The sequence below is a fragment of the Camarhynchus parvulus genome, chromosome 1 (genome assembly GCF_901933205.1).
Source record: "Camarhynchus parvulus chromosome 1, STF_HiC, whole genome shotgun sequence".
Lineage (NCBI taxonomy): Eukaryota > Metazoa > Chordata > Aves > Passeriformes > Thraupidae > Camarhynchus > Camarhynchus parvulus.
In genome coordinates, this window is record NC_044571.1 from 10,373,571 (window position 1) to 10,397,422 (window position 23,852).

Genomic DNA, 23,852 nt, shown 5'->3' on the forward strand with positions numbered 1-23,852 from the left:
AAACATTAAAGAAGCTGAAGTGTGGGCAAAGGAGATGTATGATTAATAAATTAAAGGGGACATATGTAGAAAATAGGAATTATACCTGATTTAAGCAGGGGGAGAGGGTATACGTTCTCTATTGTGTTCACATTGAACTGTTTTGTAGAGTGCTATCTGAACTTCCTGAGAATTCATGTGTATAACATTTTTTGATTCATTCTAAACCATCATGCTCTAATTTCAGTGAATTTCCCTTGGTTCATGTGCAGGTTTTTAGTAGCTGTCAAAGCCACAGTGTAATAGCTTCAGCTTTGTTGGGTGAGATTTTATCAATAGTCTTTTTAGCTGAATCCTCATTTCTTCTCTTTCCTCTCCCAGTAAGTTATCCATACATTTTAACATTCACTTTAACGTATTTTTCCTTCTTTCCTTTCCTCTGCTGGCCTATGAGTTTTCTACATGGAATATTTTCCAGTGGTCTTTTTACATCCTCCAGCAGAGGAGCCCAAACAGAAATTCTAATATCTATTCACTCGGTTTCTCTATTAGGATGAATGTGATCAAAATATCTGTGCAGATTGATTAGGGTGCCTCTAAAAAGCATTAGGCTACAAAGAAAATCACTCTTTACTGTTGCAAAAATATCGGTATAGAATGACAGTATGTTTTTTCAATGTAGTTTATGATCTTGTGAAATGTCACACTTGCCTTGAGTTGTCTAGACTGGAAAAGAACAGCTGTAAAAAGAATGACAAATAGATGTTTTTCTTCTTTTTCTGTACTGAATCTATATTAAGGAAACACAGCTCCTCTCAGTAGAGCTGATGAGTTGGCAATGAGTTGAAATAAAAATCGATGCTTATAATAGGTAACTGTCCTAGCATCAATACTAATATTTCTTAATCTTCACTTAATGTTATAGATATGAAATCCTTCATTGCAAGCAGTTCTGAATGATGTAGGCAATGAAAAAAAACACTGGTCAATGCACAGAATGCATACAGGCAGCAAATGTATTAGTTATCTAAAATGTTCTTGTCTGGTACAGCCAGAAAATCCTACTTTCAGTTGGGAGGGCATGAAATCTGCCAGGATTTAAATACAATTTCTTATTGCAAATATTCTTCCAACTTGCTCAGACAATGCCCACTTAATGAGAAGATGAACAGTACTCATTAAATCTAATTTCAATAAATATTTCACTAGTGCTTCAAATATTCTGAAGTGGAATAAGAATTTCAGGGACATGATAAAAAATGTAATGATGTTATCATCTAAAAATTTCTCCTCCCTTTACTTTCCCCCTTATCCCAGATTGGAAAAAGTGCCTCAAAATATGGATAAGGTAATTATGTATATCCTCTTTCCTCCTTGCTATCTTAGTGTCCCTGTCCATTTTATTTTTACCAATTCTTTCTGCTCCACTCTCCCAAGATAAATTTAAGATGTTGAGCTTTTTCCCCATGTGTGGATGAAAAATGTGCTCAGCCCCAAACTGAATATTCAGTTCTAACAAATGCCAGTGCTCTAATGTCAGACAGATGAATTTGGGACAGGATTTCTACCCAATTTCAGTTAGTTCTGTAGACAGCTTAAAAATAATCTGAGAACTTTATACAAAGTTGTTAACATATGTTTAACGACACATAGCAAAGTATGTTGTTTTAGTGTTACCATAGATAGTAAAATGTTCCTGAGCAGGACCAGTGCCTGAGTGCTTAAGAAGCACATCCTGTGATTTCCTCTGGGTGTCACAGGCTGCACCAGAAGCCAATGCTGCTGTGCAATCTGACAGACAAGGGTGGTACCCCACCTTAAATGCTTCTCTTGTCTTCAGCAAAGTGACTTCTACAGCTTATACTGCCCGTTCTCTATAAAGATAGCTTTTTTCCCCCACTGGTTGCTGGGTAAAGCATAGTTTGAACTATTGGTGGCTTTGGGCACATTACTGAGTTCTAACTTTAATACATTTTGTCTTAAAAATTCTGAAAAATGCATATTCTTTGTATCAGTTGCCGCCATCTTTGTGATGAAGTCTAAAACTCATTTCTGTTGTGCTCTCATTTTTCACCATCTTAGAGGCAAAAGAGAAAAACACCCCCCCCCCCCATTCTTCCAATTTGAATGTTTTTGTTTTGTATGAGAACTGAGCAGCCACTTTCCAAATAAAGCTGTTAAATGAAAAGTAGAAGCCTCAGAAAGAAACTGAAGGAAGAACAGTCTGCAATAAACATTGTGGCTGCTTGAAAGGTGTTGCTATTCAGCTGTCTAGAAATTCAATTACTCACTTTTTCTTTTCAGGAATGTTTGCCCTTATAGGGTGTAGGGGATACACATTTAGCATTCTTTGTAATCCAGATTTTCTGTGAAGTGCTGGTATTTAGACCTATATCTAGTTTGTATTAGCCTTCACCTGTACAGTTGGAGTTTTTCCAAATATGGGGTAACACTGGAGAATCATGTTCAGTATGCCAAACACTCAGATCATAATATGTGTATTTTTGAAAAGTTAAGATTCTTTAGTCACTTATACAATTGAACAACTAGAAATGGAACAAAATAGCTGTGAAAGGGGAAAGGGTATAGGGCAATTAAATCCTATTCTGTTGGCTTCCCCCCACAATTATCACTATCAACAAGGGCTTTACTCTTTGATTGTCCTTTCTTTTCTACCCTTGGAAAGTGGAGGATGCTTGGGAGTGGTGAAAGGATGCCAAGAAGCTTGACAGCATGAAATCTGCAATAATTCTTTCTAAATTAAATAAATCACAACTATAGTTTAAATACATTCATCATTACTTTGTCTACTTCAGGTGAGGTAAAGCAGGAGGGGAAAACACAGTTCACTTACCTTTAATTTACACAGCTGTTCTAACAGGCATGTGTTCTTTTCTTTCAAAGTTTCTCAAATGTTGTATAAGCAAATGATTTCTAGCTGTGGACTAGTTGATGCTGTCAGCTTTATAATGACAGTATCTTCACCCTAAGAACAAGTTTTGTGTATTGTAAACAATTGCATATTAACACCTTGGTCTCATTGTATGCAAACTTCTCTGATACATTCTCTGATGTCCCAGTGGCAGCTCCTCCTAATTAACTCAGACACTAATTGGGTCAGATGAAATAAAGTAGACAGCAGTCAGTCAAGCAGACTAGAACAGCCTGTTCTCCAACTGCTTTTGACAGAGGAACAAAAAAAGAACTTGAAATATTACAGAATAGTGCTAGCTACTACAGTGTACTTAGCATATTTGTTTGCAATGAATATTTTAATACAAACTGCAACAAATGTTGGCCCCTCACATGTGGTTAACCCATCCTCTGTGTTCTGCATGTGAGTGACATGAATTCTGAGAGTCTCTGACCACGTAAAGCATTTGCCTGATTTTTTTTCTCCATAGGAGAAAATCAGAAAATCAGGGACAATATACATAAAAATCAAAGCAGTTCAAAGCTTTGCAACTATGCATCACTAGGTGGCATTTGCTGAAAACAGAACAGCAATTTCATTTTCACATCAGAAGGTTGTGTGAAGTACTAGATACTTAAGTCACGTTTTAGACCCTGATTACCTGTTTTAAATCCTGATGCTTCTTTCAGCTTCATTTGTTATTAGCTGAAAATCTATAATTCAGAAAGTTTGTGGGGTCCTATTTCCCATTTTTGATGTGTTCTGCTCTGGCTGGCTCATGAGTTAACGTTACTGTCCTTAGTCTCCTGTCCTCTATTGCTCATTCTGAACAAAAATAGTAACCTAGATGGTAAAAATCTCCAGCTAAGTAAGGACACCGTCTAACCATAAGCATTTATGTGCTTTTTTTTCCTGAACAAAACAAAAGTACCTGTGTAGTTTCATAAAGGTTATAAATATGAAAATTGTGGGTAATTTTATCTAGTTACATAACCTTGACTTTTTTATTTCCAGTAATTAATCTCTGTTCTAGTAATACTTCCTATACAGTGCCTCTGTCACAGCTTATTCTGAGACAGCCTGCTGATCAGCTAAATGCTGACCTCTCTTCCAAGGTTTAAAAAACACAAAAACCCCAAGAACCTGCACCCCTCTGTCCTGACAAGCCAACTTCACTGTTGGCCACAGCTCCTTTATCACTGTTTTTCTCCTCACAGTGCACAGAACTCTCCTGGTGAAAACCATAAAGTCTAGAGCTGTTCAAAATTTTCTCAGAACAGGTTTCTTATTATAGGGGATGGGTTTTTGTTGGGCGTTTTTTGTTGTTTTTCTTTTGGTTGTGTGGTGGGTTTTTTTTTTTTTTTTTGATGACTGCTGGAATACAGGAGCTGCCAGTGCTGCTCATTTCTGGCCTGTAACTTTTCCCACAGTGGTGACAGGGACATTTGTAGTGCTGGGTTCTCTTTGAGCTGGCTGGTTAAACAACAGCCGAGGTGAGAGCGCTCGCTTTCACTTTGAGTTAGTTTCAGCAATTCTCAGATCCTTGGTGCGCAGGAGTAACAATTGCTTATTGCAGGTTGTCAGTGAGGGTGCAGTGCACACAAACCAGTTTTATTAGTGTCTAACCCAGGAGGATTTTCTGCTGCTGGCTGTTCAATAGGGCTCACAGAGGGATGGCTGCTGCCAGCCACACCTGGGCCTGTCCATCTGTCCTAATGCCACTGTCCTTCCTGTGCAGAGTCTGGCAGCACCCATGAACTCAGAGGGGAGAAAAAGGGTTGCTACTGATTCTCTCTGGCTTCAGTTAATAATTCCCATTTTCTCCAGGAAAGAATAAAAATGGATTAAAAGTAAGAAACTCTGAAACCAGAGTTACTACACTCAAGATGTATTTAATCTCTTTACCAGGTCTAGTCACTCTAAAAGAAGTTATACTATTTCTTCTTTTTTCTAAAATGTCAATCAGGATTTTTTTGTTCCAATCAGCCCAACAACCAGCCAGGAGCCTAAGCAACAAACATTGCCTCCTTACTCCAAGCACACTGTGATTCCTGCTAATCAACCTTACAAGTTATTAGTTGTTTTTGTAAGATGAAAGGAGCAACATATCTCTCAGCAGCTGTGGTAAAAATTGCAGTTTTGGGCTGTGGAGTTGCAATAGATTTTATATATAGCGATAATAATAGTAGTAGTAAATCCATATGGCAAAACTTGTTTCTGTAATTTTTATAGAATGTCACATGATGTATTAGCAGCATTTAACTTGTGTTTCCCTAATCTGTAAACAAGAAAAAAATGCCCTGTTCAAATGAATCCATCAAGAAATATTAAGTATTTTCCCCATATATAGTCATTTGACAAGATGAAGTTAGCGTTGACCAGCTTCTACTTTTCTTTCACATTTTGGTATTACCAGTATCCTTCCCTATTAATTTAGTCCACTTTGTAGCACTAAGAAGACTTATGCTGCAAGTGAATTTTGTTGCTTTCAACAACAACAAACAAACAAAAACCACCCAAAAACCCAAGCCGACCTACCAAACAAAAAACCTAAATAACCTCAAAGCCAAACAAAAACTGGCAAACAAACAAAACAAACCACAAACCAAAAAGTTTTCAAATCATCATTGGTATTTTTTCAAGGTACTTGGATGTACTGGCAACATGATTTCATTGGTGTCTGACTGCAAAAAAGTTGTTAATGCAGTTAAATCGAACAATCTTCTGCAAGTTCCAGAAAGCAGCAGTGGTTTCAGCTGATACAGCCCTTCTAACTAGTATGGAGGTTTAAGTGAAGACAAATCTATTACCTCATCTAAAGATATAATATATGCTCTATAGTATTCAGAAAATACTGTCATAACAATGGTATGGGCTTCTAAAATAGCATGGGCTTCTACTGTAATGTTAACAAGGATTCTTTTCATTTGTCAATATATGTATGACATTGAAAAATAGATAAAAGAGGGGACATGACTTATACAAAGGTGAATATCCAAATGAGTAATTATATATTTCCATGTAAAGATAAAGCATAAACTGAGCTCCTTTTGAATCACCAGCTTCTCAGGTAGGGAGAGGTTAGTTGTTTAAGTTTGAGCAGTTATTTATCTTGTGCAGAGAAATCTGATGTATTGAAGCACTGGGGCTTTTTAGGTTGCATTTTACTAGTGATTTTCCTTTGGGAAAAATTTACTGGATCCAAAGTAATTGCTGGTTAGAACATAATAAAAAGCCCCAATAGACAAAATCAGTTAAGCTTATGTTCGCAAAGCTGTTAATAACTACAACAAGGTATTTTTGGAAGAGTGCGGTTCAGAACTCTTAAAAGTCCTTATCCCTGAAAGGGTAAGGCAGGGGTGGGTCGCCAGCACTTGAGGCAGATGTCCTAACACTCAAGTGTTTTGTTACAGGTCTTTAGGTCAAATCCATGGACATGGAGAAGTAGGATCAGTTCCCAAAGGGTATTTGTCTGTGGTGGACCAGAGGAGGACTAGGTCAACAGTTGGGAGTAGAATTACAAGTGTATGAACTGGAGCTGAACACCCCATGTTGTGTATACTTAATGTTCTGGAAATGTGAGCTGACATTCCATTTCTTTTCTTTCTAAATTTCATAGGAATTATGATCCTGCTTTTGTCTTGGGAATTCCATATGCTACAATTTATTTAAAGAAAAGGGTTCAGAAATGGTGGAGGGGAAGAAGGGCAGGGGGGCAGTTAACAAACACGAACAAATTACATGAATTTGTTGAAACATAGATCTATGTGTACATTTCACAGCGGCCCATTATTGTTTTAGGAGTCATATGTAGCTTGTTTGCATTATTCTGGTACTTCTGGATGCTAGTCAAATATTTTTCCCTAAGCTACACATGCTTCAGTAGTTCTTTTGTTCAAATTTACTGCTTCCCTGCATATGATCTTCTATCTACCAGATATCCTTTTTTTCTTTTCAGAAGGGAAGTGTTTATCTGTGCTTTTCCCCATCCCTTTCCTTTTTTCCATATGTCTTTTTCCCTTTTTCTCCCCACAAGCCAGTGTAAATATGTTTAATCCCCTTCTGTCTTCCCCTCACCCCTTCATCATTTTTTTTTTTTTTTTTCTTCTTGTTCTTTTTGTTATCCTTGTTGTTTTTGTTTTCTTTCCTTTTTTAATCTTTCCTTCTGTTCCACACTGGCAGACTGTCATGTTCTTTATCCTTTGTGTTGCTCCTGCTCCTTTTTTACATGACATCCATACTGGTCGACAAAAGCATTTAGTAGTTTTACTCTAAATAGCTAATTAATTAGAGTTGAAGAGTGAGACCCAATTTAAACACTTGGAGTGTCTTAAAGAATTGAAAAAAATAGGAAAAGTCAGGAAGCAGTTTCCCTAAAACATTGATAATGAGAGAACAATTCCAACTAACATTATGAAATGAGAAAAATAGGTTTCCTCAGCCTGACATTCAGTCTAGGCAAGGTAGTTCAGTAGTTCAATCTGATACACCAAGCTGTCAGTAGAAATCTTGTAGATTGAGTGTTACAGATATCCTCTTTTTTGTCCTCTGATCAGTAAATAGCATCCCTCTCTCCACGTTCCTCTATTTGAAGGAAACAGGGGGAGCAAAGTCCTTTTTCTTAGCAATACACCTGTTCATTTCCTAAATTTACCTTGACTCTTACCCAACCTTTCTCAGAAAATTTTAGTATTCTATTTTTCATGGCATTTAGTTGTACTTTTTTTTCCTTTAAATCTATATTAACAAGGGCTTTCAGTGTTCCATTTCTGCTGAGCATTTGAATAGGTTCATCAGTGTTTTGAAAAGCCTGAGATGGTTTGATTATGGTGATTCGACTCTGGTTCCACAGTAAAGTCTGAAGAGGGTAGCACAGGGAACAGGGAGTTTTAACAATATTCAGATTAAGTCAACACACTGCTCATCAGTGTATTTATAGAAGATGGACAAAGAATTGCATGTTCTGTATTGCCTTACATGAGCAATAGACTTAAATTCTTTGTCTGTCTGTCAAAGCAGCCTATTGTATTTCCTGTCAGCTTGTGAATGTCTTGGATGACCTCAATGACTAAAAATCAAAGCTAGTCCACTCAAATATCATTCTGTCATTGTGTTGCATTGATTTCTTCTTCCCCCATCAGATAAGCAAGAATGGGAAGGGAACATTTCTCAGCAGCTGTAGTTACTGGCAGGGTATTGTCACAATGTACTGAAAATCTCTAAGAATAGTGAGTCAATGGAGCCAGAGTATCAATAATGTGACTATCTGTGGCCTCTTTTGTTCCTAGTACTCCCACCATTGCTGGTACTCCCACTCACTGAAGAAAATCCTGACCTTTTCTCAATCTGCATTGTTTGGCTGCTGGAAAATCAAATAGCAATTTTGATGGTTTTATTCTCTAAAGTGCAGTGTTCCAATGAACCTGCAGCTGCCATGAATGAGGGAATTGACACCTGCCTTAACACCATTGTTTCAAAGTTTTCACCACTATATGGGAATTCTTTTCTTTCTTTTCTTCCTTTTCCTTTTTTCTTTTATTCTTTTATTGCTTATAAGTTCTGGTTCTAGACAAAACATAACTATTCAATTATTGTTTATCTAACTCAGGGCAACACTGGATAACAGAATAAAATGTCTTCTTCCCCGTTTGTGTTCCTGCACCTGTGATGGAATTGCTTACTGAAGGCTGCATAGAATCTATCCCACAACTGAGCCTCCTATCAATGCTGTCTTTGAGTGATTCAAACACTACAAATGTCACATCTTCATTGACATGATAATGACAATGATTTTTTGTTTGTTTAAAATTGAAGTTTAGAATCAGAGGAGATGGATCATTTCCCATACTCCTCATGTTACCAGTACCATTTTGTTGAATGTCTTCTGATTGTAGAAACTGGAGTGCACTTACTCTAGAGAAGAATTTTCTAAGCCACTTGCTTTGGGAAACACAACCCAGATCTGTGGAAGGCTGAAGATGCAGTCTTCATGTGGTAGTAGTAAGAGACACTGTGGAGTGTCCATCCTTGGAGATAATAAAAAAAAAAACCCACACTCAACAGAGTCCTGTAAAATGCAGTCTAGGTGGCCTTGATTGATTGGGGCACTTGGACCAGATGATATCCAGAGGTACCCTACAGCCTCAGCCATTCTGTGAGTTAGTGAAAGAACTATTTATTCAGGTGTGTCAAGAGTTGAGAGGTTAAAGATCTTCTAGAAAAAATGGAAGGATGTGACAAAGTGCAAATTTCCTTCTCCCTGCTACATGTTTTCTGTGGGGAGGTGGCTTTTATTGTATAAATGGAATGATGTAGTGACATACATAGTGTATGTTTCTGAACCTTGGTTCATTTTGCAATCTTCTTGGTATTTTCTAGATCACATTTTTTAAAAGTATTATTTCTTAGTGATTTGGTAACAATCCTGTATACTTTCAGAATATCATCTGGAGTATACTGGTATTTAAAATATTGTTTTCCTGTTACTATTTTTTATTTAATATGTTTGGTAGCATTTGAGGGGGTAGGGTGGTGTGGAAAAATAAGAGTAATAAAAGGTGTAGTTTACTAAGAGATGACAACATAATGTTGGAAGTTTTCTTGTAGAAGACAGATGAGAAATTCATTGGAGTGGTAGGTTGCAAACATGAGCTGTTAAGTATATTAGGAAAGTTGTATGGTGACCAATTGCCATTATTAATAGCATCTTTCTGCTGTTGAATCATGATTGTTCGTAAGCATCCTTCAGTGTGCCACTTGTCTCTATTAGCCTTGCTGCCTGATTAAGTGCCAGAACAGTCCTTTGTCAGATGATTAGCTTCATTAATACTGCACTTTCTCTCTGGGTCATAATTTATTATGAGGCCTAATGTGGACTAATACTTCAAAAGTCAAATGTGCAGTTAACTCACCTGAGAGGTTTGCATTCACAGTTTCAAAGCTGGGTGCTCATCAGAACACATCTGTGAATGCAGTGTAGTTAAAACAAGATCTGGTCAGTGGTACTAGAGGCTCTAGGGCATGAAAATCAGGTGAATTGTACTGCTCAATATCTTTTTTTTTTTTTTCCTCTAAGGGTTTTGTAGACCTCAGAGCATTTATTTTCTGAGTTGATAACCTACGGAAAATGAGGTTAAGCTTATTCTGTTCTAAGACCATCAATTTGAGAAAAGCATTTTTGCTGTGGGAAGGGATCCCATTGTTATTGCAATAAAGGAATTCAGGATCCATGCAGTGTTTAAATCTAACCTGAAGACAGTACACAATTCTGCAATTCTTTCAGCTTGGAAGAAAAGAAATAAACATACCATCTTACTCTTTGAACAAGTGAAGGAATTACCTGGCCTGGCCATTTGATTATTCTTGTCTCACAGTAAAAGCACCTCCAAGGACATTCACTGGCTCACTGCTGAAGGATCTCTTATAAACACAGCATTATGAAAGTGGCAGAGGAGTGCTCTTGGCATGTTTCTGCAGCACCTAGATAAATGTCATTCAGCTTCCACATGGAGCATTCAATCCATAAATCTGGGCTAAGAGAACATCTCTTTGTAAAAATCGTGTTTACAATGGGGAAATCATGCCATGCATAACCAAAAGATTGATTCATTTTTAGGTTAGGAGGCTGTCACTAACAAATTGTTGTGGTATAAACTTGTCAGAGCAAGCACCTAGAGATGAAAGTGCTTGCAATGATCTCTGTATAAAGATAACAGCAGCAGAATAGGTTTGTGTTTAAAAGTAGCAGAGCATTGCCGGGACTTTGAAGAAGTTTCAAACATTCAGATTGTGAGGTTGACTCTCATTTTTCTCAGGAGACCCTGGTTTTTATTAGCACAGTGGACATGAATAATTGGTGACTAGCAGTTAAACGTGCATATATCTTTATGGGAAAACAAACAAACAAACAAAAAGCCCTAAAACAAACAACCCACTCTGCTACTAAATACGCTTTTACAACTGCCTGGGGTGGAAAAGCAGAAGTTTGAACAGTTTAAGGAGGTATTTTTGTCTCTTTCCTTTTCCCTGCAATATATCACATATTATTGTTTGAACAGTTTGGAAAATGTGATTTTTTCTCTTTTTCCTTTCCCTTGCTAAAGGCCACATTATTCTTCGAACCCATTTGCATTTGGCAGTTCTAGCAGAGATGATTAAACAGGAGCTGCTATTTATGTGTAATATTTTATATGAAGTTGCTGAAGAAGTTTGTAATATAACATCAGATTGAATATTTAACTTCTACCAACAAAATGTATCTTTCTTCTCTCATCTTCTGTGTACTGCATGAGGCTGGAATGAAACAAAACTCATATAATAAACAACTTACAGTCAAAACAGAAAGAAGTGTTGCTTGTGGGGAAAAATAAAATTTTTAACAGCTTTAGCATCATGTTTTACCAAAGGCATGCATCTCCGTCACATGCTGCTGCTTTTAGATGAGTTTCTTAACTATTCAAGTATTACTTTCAGCCAAAGGATGAAGCTGACAGTGTTATTTGGGATAGATAGTAATAGAATTCTAGAAAGTTTATTGTAGCAAATACTCATATATATTAGTGACAGAAGTTTCTACTTGTACTATTGTGGTTTTTTTTTTTTGCTCAAGATCATCTGAACTCAGAATATGCTCCTTCAAGCATGCAGTACTTCTTTATAATGCTATAGTAACTTTGCAAACTAGTATTTTTTTATGAGTATATTGTATCTTTGAAACTGGAAAACATTCTGGTAATAAAGGTATGTTTAAAATGATATTGAGGTTTTAAGAACAAAACATACATTTGTATCAAAAAAATTTGTCTTGTCTTGGGTCCTTGGACAGGTGGAGGGAGGGAAAGCAAAGTATATTAATACTGCCATGCATTTCTCTTCTAGCTTGTCTATACCTGCCACTCAAATTTAGCTGAATCCATTAATGTTATTAATTGTTATACATTTCAGAAGGAAATTTCATATCCCTTTTTATATAAGAAGTGCAGAGAATTTTACTGCAAACCAAAAGGCTGTGTTGGATGAACTTTATTTTAGTATAAGCATTCTGCACCTTTTTCCATGTATACCCTTCGGTTCTAGCTGAGGTTGGTTTTATTTTGCCAAGCAAAGAAATCTGTCCTTTATATTTCAGGGATGATGCCTAATAGATCTTTTTGAGGAAATGCTTACAAATTGTAGTCTGAAATAATTTTTCTCTTTCAACCTATATAAAATACATCACAATTTTACCCTTGTTTGTCCAGTTCCATTCAGTATCAAGATTGTACTTATAACTTAGAGAACTCAAGGCCTAAAATAAATCATCTCCCTCTACAAAGATTTCATATTAAAGAATTGAAAAATAATTTCATGTGCGGCTGAACAAATATATGTGTGGGTTTGGTTTTGATTTGTTTGGTTTTTTTTTTCTTTTTCCACTGGAGGAAAAATAGATAACAATTTGTGACAGGTAAATAGTTGCAAGTTAAAAAAGACATGAGGTCCACCAGGGGCTGCCAATGGAGAGCTATTGTTGGGTTTCAGAAGGTTTCACTTCCTCAAGCAATTTGAGGAGGCGCATATAATGTTATTTCAAGTACTTTTCTACTGTAGAAGAGTTTTCTGATGCCAAAACCATCAGATGACATGTTTGGGGTTTTTTATACCTATATGAAATTAAAAATTAGAATGGGGCTTTTCAGGTCCTACTGCAATATGTTCTTTTCCAGGAGAAAAGAAACCACAGGATAGGTAAGTTGAACTAGGACTATAGACCCTGGCTATGAAGGGGACCTGTAGACCTTCAGAATGTGTTGATGCAATTTTCAAAGAATAGATTAAAAAAAATTCCTGCCTGTGTTTGAAGTATTATTAGTAATTTACAATAAAGCAAAACTGAAACATTAATCAATAATATTGCATTATTTTGTTGAATAATTCTAATGAAGTACTTTCCTTTTCTCTGGCAGATGAACGGGAAGATGTTCAAAAGAAAACTTTCACAAAATGGATAAATGCACAGTTTGCTAAGGTAATATATTTATTTACTTATTGATGAAAATAACTTTTGTATATTAAAAAAAAAACAAAAAAAACCAAAGAAACCTGATATTCCTACAGTGAAACTTAGTTTTCAATATAACAGTTCCTAGTCTCAGATATTGCTGAAGGGAGTTGATGGATTTCTTAGAAAAAGTGTTTAAGCTTTTTTTGTTTGACTTACCAGTGATTGAAATATAGGAAGCCATCCTTTTCTTAAGGTGTTCTCTGCCTCAATTTACTTCACCTTTTCTCAAACTAGTGATGCACCCATATTACTCTTTGTTTGATTTCTTTGTTATGTTTCTAATGTACAAAGGAGTTTCCTCTATTAGACTTGTCTTTTCTTGTTTCTAATTGCAACTGCATCTTTAATGAAACTGGATGAATTGGAGAAGAGCAAGGTCAGAGATAAGAGGTGTAATCCAGTTAACAAATTATGAAAGTAAATTATAATATGTTTTGATATAGTTATTTTTGAGAATGGTAGGTCATAAATGGAGTGGGGAAAATAAGACCAAATAGCTAATTTATTTAAAGCATGCTCTTCTGACAGTGTATAATGATTTTATCTTGAATACTCAGGAAAAGTTCTGCCTGAGCTATTAATTTGCTGAAACTTTTTTTTTTTTAATTCCTGGAGGATAATGACTCAAATTTATTTGCCAGTAATAATAAAATAAATCAGTCCTATCATTTGTCATTTTTCCAGGCAATAGACAGCAATGAAATAGTAGCTGCAATGTGTCTTCTCTTTAGTCTGGTTTTTGATTGTGTCCCATCTGATTCTACTCATTAAAAAAGGGGAGTGAAATAATCTGAATACAACCACCATAATGTTGAAGAACCTGCCTAGCACTGGTTTAGTTCATTAGGGAGTCACATAGGCTTTTTTTTTGTGGCCTAGAGCATTTTCTAATACTGATTCAAGTGACTTAGCACACATTTGTGCTCAGCATCTTTGCAGCAGAGATGCCCAGCAATTTGAAGGACTGGATCAGGATGAAATCCTGTCTTGAAGAATGATGAATTACAAGACAACTCTGAAGTGTTATGTTTAGGACAGCAGTAAAACATCTGCATACAGAAGGGGGGGATAGCTGGGCTGGTAATGAAGCAAATTAAAGGTCTGGGAGCTGTGTTGAATCACAAATAAAATGAATCCACAACATGGTACTATTGCATAAAAAAAGCCAACTTTAATATCTTTGTGATAATGGAAGCGCTTCATAGAGGGTGAAAGATGTAATTCTTTTATTTTTCTTGGCAAAAGTGAGATTTTAGCTCGAATAATTTGTAATCTTGCTTTTCCATGTATGAATAAGTAGCCACAGCAACCATCATCTGATATAGCCTAATTTGAAATGTATTACCTGTTAGGCCTTTTTATGGTCACAGAAATAGTTGTGGAAAATGAAAAGTAACTGTTTTTCTTCTATATATAAAAAAAATTTAATACTCCTAAAGCATTGTTTTCTCAGAAATGATTGTTTTATAGAATAGCAAAGCTGCAATTACTGAGAAAACTTGGACCAAGTCTGCAGAAGAATAACAAGAATTATGAAAGGTTTAGAAAACATCTATCAACACATGCTTTTAATGTTAGGTTTGACTCATTCATCTGAAAGATCTAGAGGCCTTTCCTCCAATTCTAATTTTGTTAAGAGTAGTTTAATGGTGTTTAGGTACTTTTTACTTGAGTTGTATAACATTATTTTCAGTTGCAAGTGAAAATGCATTTGTAAACATATATTTGTAAAAGTATTAATCTCTGTCTACTTCATTTGGGCCCTGAGGAAAAAAAAAACCCTAAACATTATGATTCAAGTTTTTATTTGCCTGAAGCATGACCTGGGTTTTTTGGACAGGACGTTCTTATTTCAGCTATCAAAAAACTATTGATCTTTAAATCTTGAAGAAATTACTTCTTTCTGGGGTTTTCAAGACAGAAATAGAGGAGGTCTTGCTGTATAGTCCCAGGGCAGTGTTTCTCCCTCTTCTAAGAGTTCAGAGAGGTGGCCTTCAATACATGAAGGTGGATTTCCATGTAAAAACTAGTTTATCCCTCTTCTCCTGACTTGTTTGCAGTGGTTCAAATCCATCTCTGTTTCTAGCTGTGGAATTGATTTCAGTTAGCAGGCTACTCCTTGTTAGTGATTTCTCATCATTGTTAGCTTTGTAAAAGTGCTAAATGAATTACTTTCATTGCAGAATTGCTTTTTATTCAATCCTATGCAGTTCCAGGGGTGCTGTCTTGAGTAGATTAGCCTACAGGGTTGGAATTAAGACAGAGAAGTGTATGACATAATTCATTTCTCTTATTTGTGAAAAGTGAAACCCAGGTCACTAATTAACTGTAAAATATTTAGGGTTAAATGAAATTATGTTAGGTAATTCTCTCTCATCCACTACATTCCATATGCAAGCCCCCTCATTTTTATATAGTCAAAATAAAACCCACTTCTAAATATTCTAAATCTTTTTTTTTTGTTGGGTGAATAGTGTATTTCTCCCCAGAGAACTGCCATTACTTTCCTAAAAATTCAGTGGCTAGAGCATCTGTGTCTCAGTGCATTTATTCTTGGACTAAGCTTTCAAAACACTCAGATTTGCAATTTGTTCCACATAACTTGTGATGTAAATACAAATAATGCTTTAAAATGTAAAGAAGAGAAGCTGTAAAGAATTGCAACAAATAATTTTCTAATTTATGTGCCATCAGCATAAGTTGAGAACCCACATATAATCTTTACCTGTGGGGGAGGAGAGTTGTCCTTCCTCTGGCCATGCCCACAGTGACATCCATCATGGACCAGGCGGAGCTGCTTCACTCAGATGCCTCAAGTTTAGCAGTGAAGTCTGATACCTCTTAGCTGTGGAGTCAAATCCCTAACACAAAATCCATAACAAACTTACAGCCAGACAATTTTGACAGTTTTCTCTCTGAGATGTGCAGAACCTAAAACCTCTGGAATGTTACCAAGAACTCTGTGAAAGGGTATCTAGGAAAAGATAGAAATGTCACTAATATTTTAGTTGCTGTGGGTGGGGCTGTGTCTCTCTTCAGACTTTTTTTAGCAAGTTGGGTAGGATGCTCTAAACCAAAAAAGTGGGGAAAATAAATTTTGCAGGTCCCTCCTAGAGCTGCTCAAAAGGTTTCTCTCTAATTCTTACTTCTTTTGCTAGCCAGAAACTGGATTATGCAGTAAATCTCGGCCTTGAAAATTACAGTATTTGACTCATCTATAAGAAAATCAAAGTTTCAGTAGGAAGGGCCAAAAGTTGGCTTTCAGTGTTTATGAGATAAAAAAAGTACAGTTAAAGTGTAAGAGAAAGTGTAAGAGAAATGAGAGAAGGTAATCCGAGAGACCTCTCTTTTCCCCTTTGCAATCATAGACATGGGGTGTGACTTTCTTGAGTGAACCTTCTTGGTTTACCATCTAAATGCCATGCAATAAGTTAAAGCTTAAAGCAATTTTTAAAATGTGGAACATAATAATTCAATATTAGTTTATTCAGAAAGAAAGTGGGTTTTTTGACCTCAGATGAAATTTATTTATAAAATAATGAAGTTCTGCAGGGTGCACATAATGATATTAAAGGAAAGTATTATAACCTAGTTTTTAATAATAGAATTGTAATTAGAGCTCCCACTAGAGATATGTCTGGTCCTGGGTATGACAGTTTTTTCTCAGATACAAACTTTTAAAATTTGGTATAACTGAAATCCTGAACTATGTGTTTTAGGAGAATGCAAATCTGTCACAGTCCTGCAAGTGTGACAGCTCTCAGCTGAGACTTGGGAACAGACACAACAATTACCTTAACAGTGACTGTACCACATTATAAATGATTTTATGTTGCTTCACATTTTTGTCCCTATTGCATAATAGGCTTCCAAACAAAAAGTGCTACTGAAGATGGGAATACTCTTTACTTGCATACAGGAAAGAACTTTTGTATGCCAACTAATTCTATAAGGAAAACTTTAAAATTCCAGAAAAAAACAAGGTAAAAAATAAAAAAGCAACTCCCAACCCTAAAAAGGAAAGAGTAAATGTCTTTGACTAAAGAAATATGGACATTTTTTGTTCCCTCATTATAGAGAGAGTATCTCAAATTGCTGACAATTTTAATGTCAGCAGTAGAAGTATCTGTTGTTAGTACAGAAGAGAACATGAGCTAATAATGGTAAACTTTGGCAGCTTGAATTTTAGGGTATACCCTTATGATTAGCTTGAAATCAAAGCTTAACCTTTAAGAGGGTTTCATAATAGTTTGTGAAGGAGCTTTCAATGTTTTAATCTATGATAGCAAAAAGCAGACGTTGATAAAATCGCTTGCAAATTCAGAGATTTAAGTAAGTTTTCCACCTTTCTGCTGCAAAAGAATAGAAAGTTCCACTGCAGAGTCAAAGAAGACATAATATATGACAGTGGATTTTTTCAGGTAAACACTGTAATGATTAATCTCTAACTGGGTAGGAACAAGTGGAAGAAAATAAAGCACATTAGGTTTGGGGAGAAAAAAAAGTGGATAATTTTTTATGGTTACTTTATCTCATGCTTGGATTTTCTTCCTTTTGTTATTGAATAATCAGAATATGAAAATAGATTAATACGATACCAAATGTTGCATTACTTAGCTTTATGGAAAACAAAGATCATTCGATAGTTCTCCTTTTTGTGGAGAATTTAAGTTGTGAAAAATGCCACCTTTTTATGGGTAGATGGAAACATTATGAAGCCTTTCTTTGTGTGGTGACTGTGGAATTAGATTGCATTCTTGTGTGATCACGTGACAAAACACAGTAATGATGCAACCTATGCCAAAGAAAGGAAGGTTGACAGTTTCATTTAAAATATATGTGGCTAGTAAATAATAGTCAGCAAAATTAAATACACCTCTTACTAATGAAATTGTTTAGAATAGCAACTAAATTGTTCAGTCAAGTGTTATATGTAAGGATAAATGGAACACACAAGAGGGCATTGCTTACAGGTTTAGTCAAACTGCACAGCAGTTAAAACAGCTTAATTACTCAGGGTTTGTATGTGGCTTATATCATGGCAGGTGTGGTGATGGTCTCAGTTCTTTTCACCTTCTTGAGCTTTTCACCTTCTTGAGCTCATGGACAAACTGAAATGCACATCATTCAAGACTCTTTAGTGGTCTCTTGTTATTGTAGATGAAGTGCCTTCTGCACATCAGCCACCAGGAATGACTGACACACATGCATGGTTTGCTGGTCTTTTGAGGAAGTGTGTCAAACAGCTGAGGTCCAGAGAGACAACACTGCCAGAAGTCTGACATGCAGTAGAGAAATTTACAGTGCTGCATTTGCTGACACACTTGCTCAGTTTTCCATGCTATCACTCACAATGACTTCAAATAAAAATAAATTTTAAAAGGTACTCACTGAAAAATGATTTCTGTGCAGACTCTGGGATGGGAGTAACTGGGTGAAGTTCTGTGGAGAAGACAAGAATAGTCTCATTTGTCAACTTTTTAACGACTCTGCTTCTATGGAAATGTTTTTACCCCTGTGAATAATCTGTCTTTAGCCATATTTCTGGACAAGAATTAATAACCAAGTAGAGGAGCTGAAGGGAGGGACAGAATTTGGCAACAAATCACAAAAACACAGATTAAAATGTTCAATATTAGCTCTCTCCAAACTGCTTTCTTGACAGCTAACCTATATGTCAAATGAAGACAGCTACTTAGATGAGTGGATGATTGGTAGGAAAATTAGAATTTAAACCTATACTCTGAGATTCTGATCAGTGTGCTCAAGCTGCACTGCTGTCTGCTGGTGTGTTATGTTTTCTGGAATCAGAACAGTAGTTGCATATGCATGTCTATGAGACCAGAAAAGATCCCTAGTTGTTCCAGGTGATAAAAGCTCTCAGTTGGGTGTGCTGCTGTTGTAGGATTTCAGGTTTAGAATTGAGTTCCAGAGGGTACATCAGTGCTGGCTTTGCAGAACAAAACTTTGCGTCATTGTAGAGAAGTTCAGAGAAGTTTGTTTGGATAGCTGTGGTGCTTTAGCCATTTACAGAAAACTTAGTGACTGCACAAAAGCCTGTTGGAGAAACAAGATAAACAGAAGTTTGCTGAGCTCCAGGTTGCCATTAGATTGTCAGAGTTCTGCTGAATTTCACCAGAAAGAAACTTGTGGTCTGTTCATCTAAGGAGCACTAATTTGGAGATACGTGCAAAGGAGGATCAGGTATCGCATTTAAGAACATTGATTTCAGGGCAAACAAAAGATGGACTGTTTGTAGAATTTTGAAATTGTGTCTGTGCTAAAACTTCTATCAGTTCTTTAAAGCTCACATATTAAAAATTAGTATGGTAGATGTTAGCTCAGTTCATTAATTAAACATGAAACATACCTTGCGAGCAGCCTCAGAATTTTTTTCCTTTCAAAAGAAAACTCTCAGAAAATCTGATAGACTTAAAATTGTAGAATTTGTGATAAATCTGAAAAAAAATATTTGTTGGTATTATTTGTTGTTGGTTAGAGGCCATGATGGATAGTTATTCATCCTAAGTACCTAATTACTCTGTTTGATGTCTGTTGCCAGCCTTTCTAAGTGCTACAGTAAAAGTGATGAGAAAGAACAGCTTCCTAATGTGGGAGCCCAATTATTTGCTGCAACACGGCAAATAACCAGAGCTCTCATGGAAATTTAATAGTTCTTAATTTTGAGTTGCAGCTCTGTGTGATCAACACTACCCTTGGGACACATCCTGTTTTAAAATCCCAGACTTTCTTGTGGCAATAACCTTTTTATAATACATCTTGCAAGGACACACCAAAGGCCCACCATTTCCATTCTCTATCGTTAAAGAAAAAGCTTTTGAAACCAAATGATGTTTAAACCTGGTGTAGAAAACACATTTGCATTGCTAAGTGTTAAGAATTTATTTTTTTCTGGATATCTCCAGAATATATAAGGAAGTATCAGTCAATACACGTACTCGGGATAATTTACATTGATCTATATCTATATCATAACCCATTAGTTCTATATTCTGCATATTTTCTTAGGATGCAGTAAAATATTAAATTGCTATTTAAATATTTATTATGTTTCAATTAAATTACCTTTGGAACAAATTTTACTAAAAAATATTTTCACTGTACTTTTTAAGATAATATAAATGGCAATATTGCTATTTATTTTACTTAGAATTTCATTCTGGAACTTGTGCTATCTATTAATATATTTTTATAGCTTTTTTAATATGACCAAATAATCTGTCACAAACAGAACATTACATATAAGAAGAGAAACAGGCACAGTTTAAAGACAGCAAAGATCCTCATTGAATTTTGCACATAGCAACTGCATGCAAGCTTTCAGTTTTACTAACTTATTGACTTTTTTATAATTTGTTTAAAAAACAATTTTTTAGCTTATTAGTGTTAAAATACCTAGAAAGCATCTCCCTAAATGATCCGTTTATTATTTATAAATATTTAATTTTGCCCAATGTAGGGGTTTGAGTGCTGGAGATAGAGATTTTCTTCTATCACTTCCTGTGAGAGCAAGAGCCCCAGAACGTATGGGGTGTCACAATGCAGCATGAGAAAACCAAAGTAGTGTTTAAAAGTGAGGATTTCTCTTTTTTTTCCAGTTCTTGGTAACATCAGAAGCCCAAGCCTCATGACCCATTGTGGCTGTCACACAGCTGGAGATGCTTTGCAAATTGTTTGTAGAGAAAAGAACCCTTTTACTAAAAACCTAGAAAGGAGAAAAATAGGTTTTGGTTTGGCTTCAAAGTCACAAAGATGGATGTTTGACATTAACAAAAAAGCAAATCAAAATGTCTCTATATTGGTTGTGGTTGCATTTTAGGGTGTTATTTAAATTAATGTTCAGACAGTGAAGATTTTTTTCTGTGTGCCTGAAGGGAAGGGATTTTCTAAAATTTCTCCTCCAGAACATTCTCCCATTACCAGGAGACTTTACAACTTTGCCTGTTGTAGGCTTTTTTTCTCCCCAAAAAATGTCTAAATGATTGCAGTTTAACAAGACAGCTTTTGGAGAGCAGATTAATTTTCACTTTGATGATAAGTGAAACTTCTCCTTCCACCTCATTATCTGCAAATCTTTTGGTGGAGCTGAGGCTGCTGGCTGTGTATCTCAAAAGACCTTTTTCTTGCAAGTGAGGCTGGCTTCTGTCTGCTCCCATGACTGTACAAGCACTGACATGTTTCCTCTGCTTTGTCTTAGTGGGCATAAATTCAAAACTGGCTACAGTTCAGGAGCAGCTTCTCCATGGGGAAAATGGGCTCTTTCTCCAGCAGAACTATGCCCATCTCCAATCCCATTCCCTAGCTCTGGTGCCACAGACATCCTGCCCCTGAGTGCAGCAGCGCTTGGAGGAGAAGTCCTCATTAATCAGAGAGAATTAAACCTGTCACTGCTGCAGTAGGGCCACAGAAGATTGTGAAGATATTCTCAGTATCTTTTGGTTTTTTGCATGTGCAAAGGTTATGTTACTTCTCCAAATTAAATTTTAAGGCTTGAAATGTTTTCCACAAAAAGGACTCCCCTTCTAACACCTGTGCAAGTGCATTATCTGAAACAACAAGCATCTGCATAACAAAACACTTTCACCATTAGAAATGTCTGAGTGAATACAGACTACATTTTAAAGACTTCTAAAATGATGCAGTATTGCATAATGAAATCTGAAATTTCTGAGTGAATTAGTAAAATTAGGAGGACTAAAATGCATGTATTTTCATTATGTTAAAATTATTTGACTTTGTGTTCTTGTTTTTATGAACTCTTGTAGAATAACAAGAACTTCCTGAAATGTGTCAGATGTACCAAGTGAGCAAAGTAATCACCACTGCTGGCAATAGAGGGCACTAGACTTTCATTTGTAATATGTTTTACTAAGGGAAAAACTAATCAAGTTATGTCTATTGAGACCTTTCACCTTTTCCTCCTCACATTTGGCCTTGCCCCCCTTGGATTTCTATTCAAACTGTCATCCTTTTTTGTTGCAGTTTAGGTAAAATACCTGAATCTAAATAAAATTTTTCACTTGAAGTTATTATTGTATCTGTATCTTGAGAGAGGAATAGGAACAAGCTAAATATAGCACTACAATATTGGTCTCAGTGGTGTATATGTCAGCTTGTGAATTTGTAAACATTTACAAATTTGCATGATTGTTGCTGGCAGTAGACATCATCATTTCCGTGCTCAGAATTCATTACTATTACATCTAATCATCTTCAGAATCTCCAAAGCAAAACTCTTCATGCAGACAAATAAGACTTTAGTGGATTCACATTCTACTTTGGAAGTTCAAAAACAAAACCAGGAGAAAAAACAATTTTTGAGCTATTGTCCACATTTGTCTGAATATTATGGAAATTTAGTGATGCTCAAGCAAATACTGACTATTCTCCCTATCTGAAAAAGATTAATCACATCTCTCAGGATCAATGAAGAGAGTAGAAGAGCAGGTGCAAGCTTGTACATTTAGGACTGGTGGATCTCTCTCCCCTGATCTTTCTACATCACATGAACAGATCCAGCACCTGTCCTTGTGTCAGTGCCACATCCTGTTAGTCAGTGAAGCTGAAAGCAAGGGAGAAACTTGTCACCAGCCCAGCTTCTCATCTGCACCCCTGGGGTAGGACCTTCAGTGGTTCCTGCCCTCCCCTGCTGCTCTGTGCCCTCCCTAAACCCCCTCTGCCTCAGACAGTGGGTGCAATTTGTGCCTCTCACACTTAGATCCTATTTTATAGTCTGTCTTTGACATCAGGAGGTTTGGCAATTCCTCCCATGTGTTTAAATGCATAAAACATTTTTAAAAAGTATGCCTTAGGGGTAATAAAACTGCCAAGCAACGCAAAACTAAGAAAACTCTTCAAACCACAAAGTATTTAGTTTTGGGCAGACCACGTAAGTGTTACAGATTGCATTTTTGGGTGTTCATGTATCAGTGTTGGTGATGATGAGAGGACCACTCCAGTCCAGTAAGCAGTTGTATCATTGTGTATTACTTTTTAAATTATGTTTTGAGGTATCTGTATTGTGTACAAAGACTTTCAGTTCCTTCAAAGGGTCTGCTGATGGATGTGATACTACAACTGGATCAAATGCAACTCCTACTGATGTTAATTTCTTTAAACCGTTGCCTATATTTTAGGTCCTACTTGCCATGAAGAAGTAACATTATAAAAGATGATCTTACTAAGAAACAATAATCTTATTTTTAAGTGATTGCAAATCACTGTATTTGCACAGGACCTTTCATATCTGCCTTTTACATAGGAAGTGGCTCCATCTGATTTTAGGAGTTTCTGGACCAACACTTCAAGAATATCTATTATTTTTATTGCTGCTTTCCTCCACTATTTCTCTGACCTTACATTTGGGAGTTCTGAAGGGAAAAAAAAAACTCACCCTGAACATGATAGCTGCAGTTATTTATCAACAGCAGTGGCAAAATTGACATAGACATCCAATTTGGTTTTTGCTTAGAGAATTATTAAAGCCGCTTTATTATTATTAAAGTTATTTTTTAAAAATCCTTTTTTCCCTGCTTTGGTACATCTTTTTATTCCCATGTTTTTGTATCCCAGTCTTATTAAATATTGATGTTCATATCACTGACTTTGCTATACTTCCACTCTTTTCAATGATGTACATGACAGGTGTTATTGTAGAGGATAGCCATTTTTCTCTTCTATTTGCTTTCCACAGTGTGTTTGATTGATCTGCCAGTTTAAGCCCATCACATTTAAATCCTGCCAATATTAGTGTGAGAGCATATATTGCTGACTTAAAAACAGGATGCTTTTTGTATGCCCAAGTACTTGGTGATGGTTCTATTGAAACTATGATTTTATGGGAAAAGGATGAAACAAGTGATTTCTTCTGTTCAGTCTGGTACAGTTTTAAACATA

At 36.1% G+C, this 23,852-nt stretch overlaps 1 protein-coding gene across 7 annotated transcripts in view; it reads left to right on the forward strand.

Moving 5' to 3' along the window:
* Nucleotides 1-23,852, forward strand: part of DMD (dystrophin) — a 1,148,514-nt gene that overhangs the window by 267,791 nt on the left and 856,871 nt on the right. For all 7 annotated transcript variants that reach the window (XM_030961382.1, XM_030961390.1, XM_030961407.1 and 4 more), the window contains exon 2: nucleotides 12,838-12,899. In XM_030961382.1, coding sequence (XP_030817242.1) covers nucleotides 12,838-12,899 — 62 coding nt within the window. The remainder of the gene's footprint in view (nucleotides 1-12,837; nucleotides 12,900-23,852) is intronic.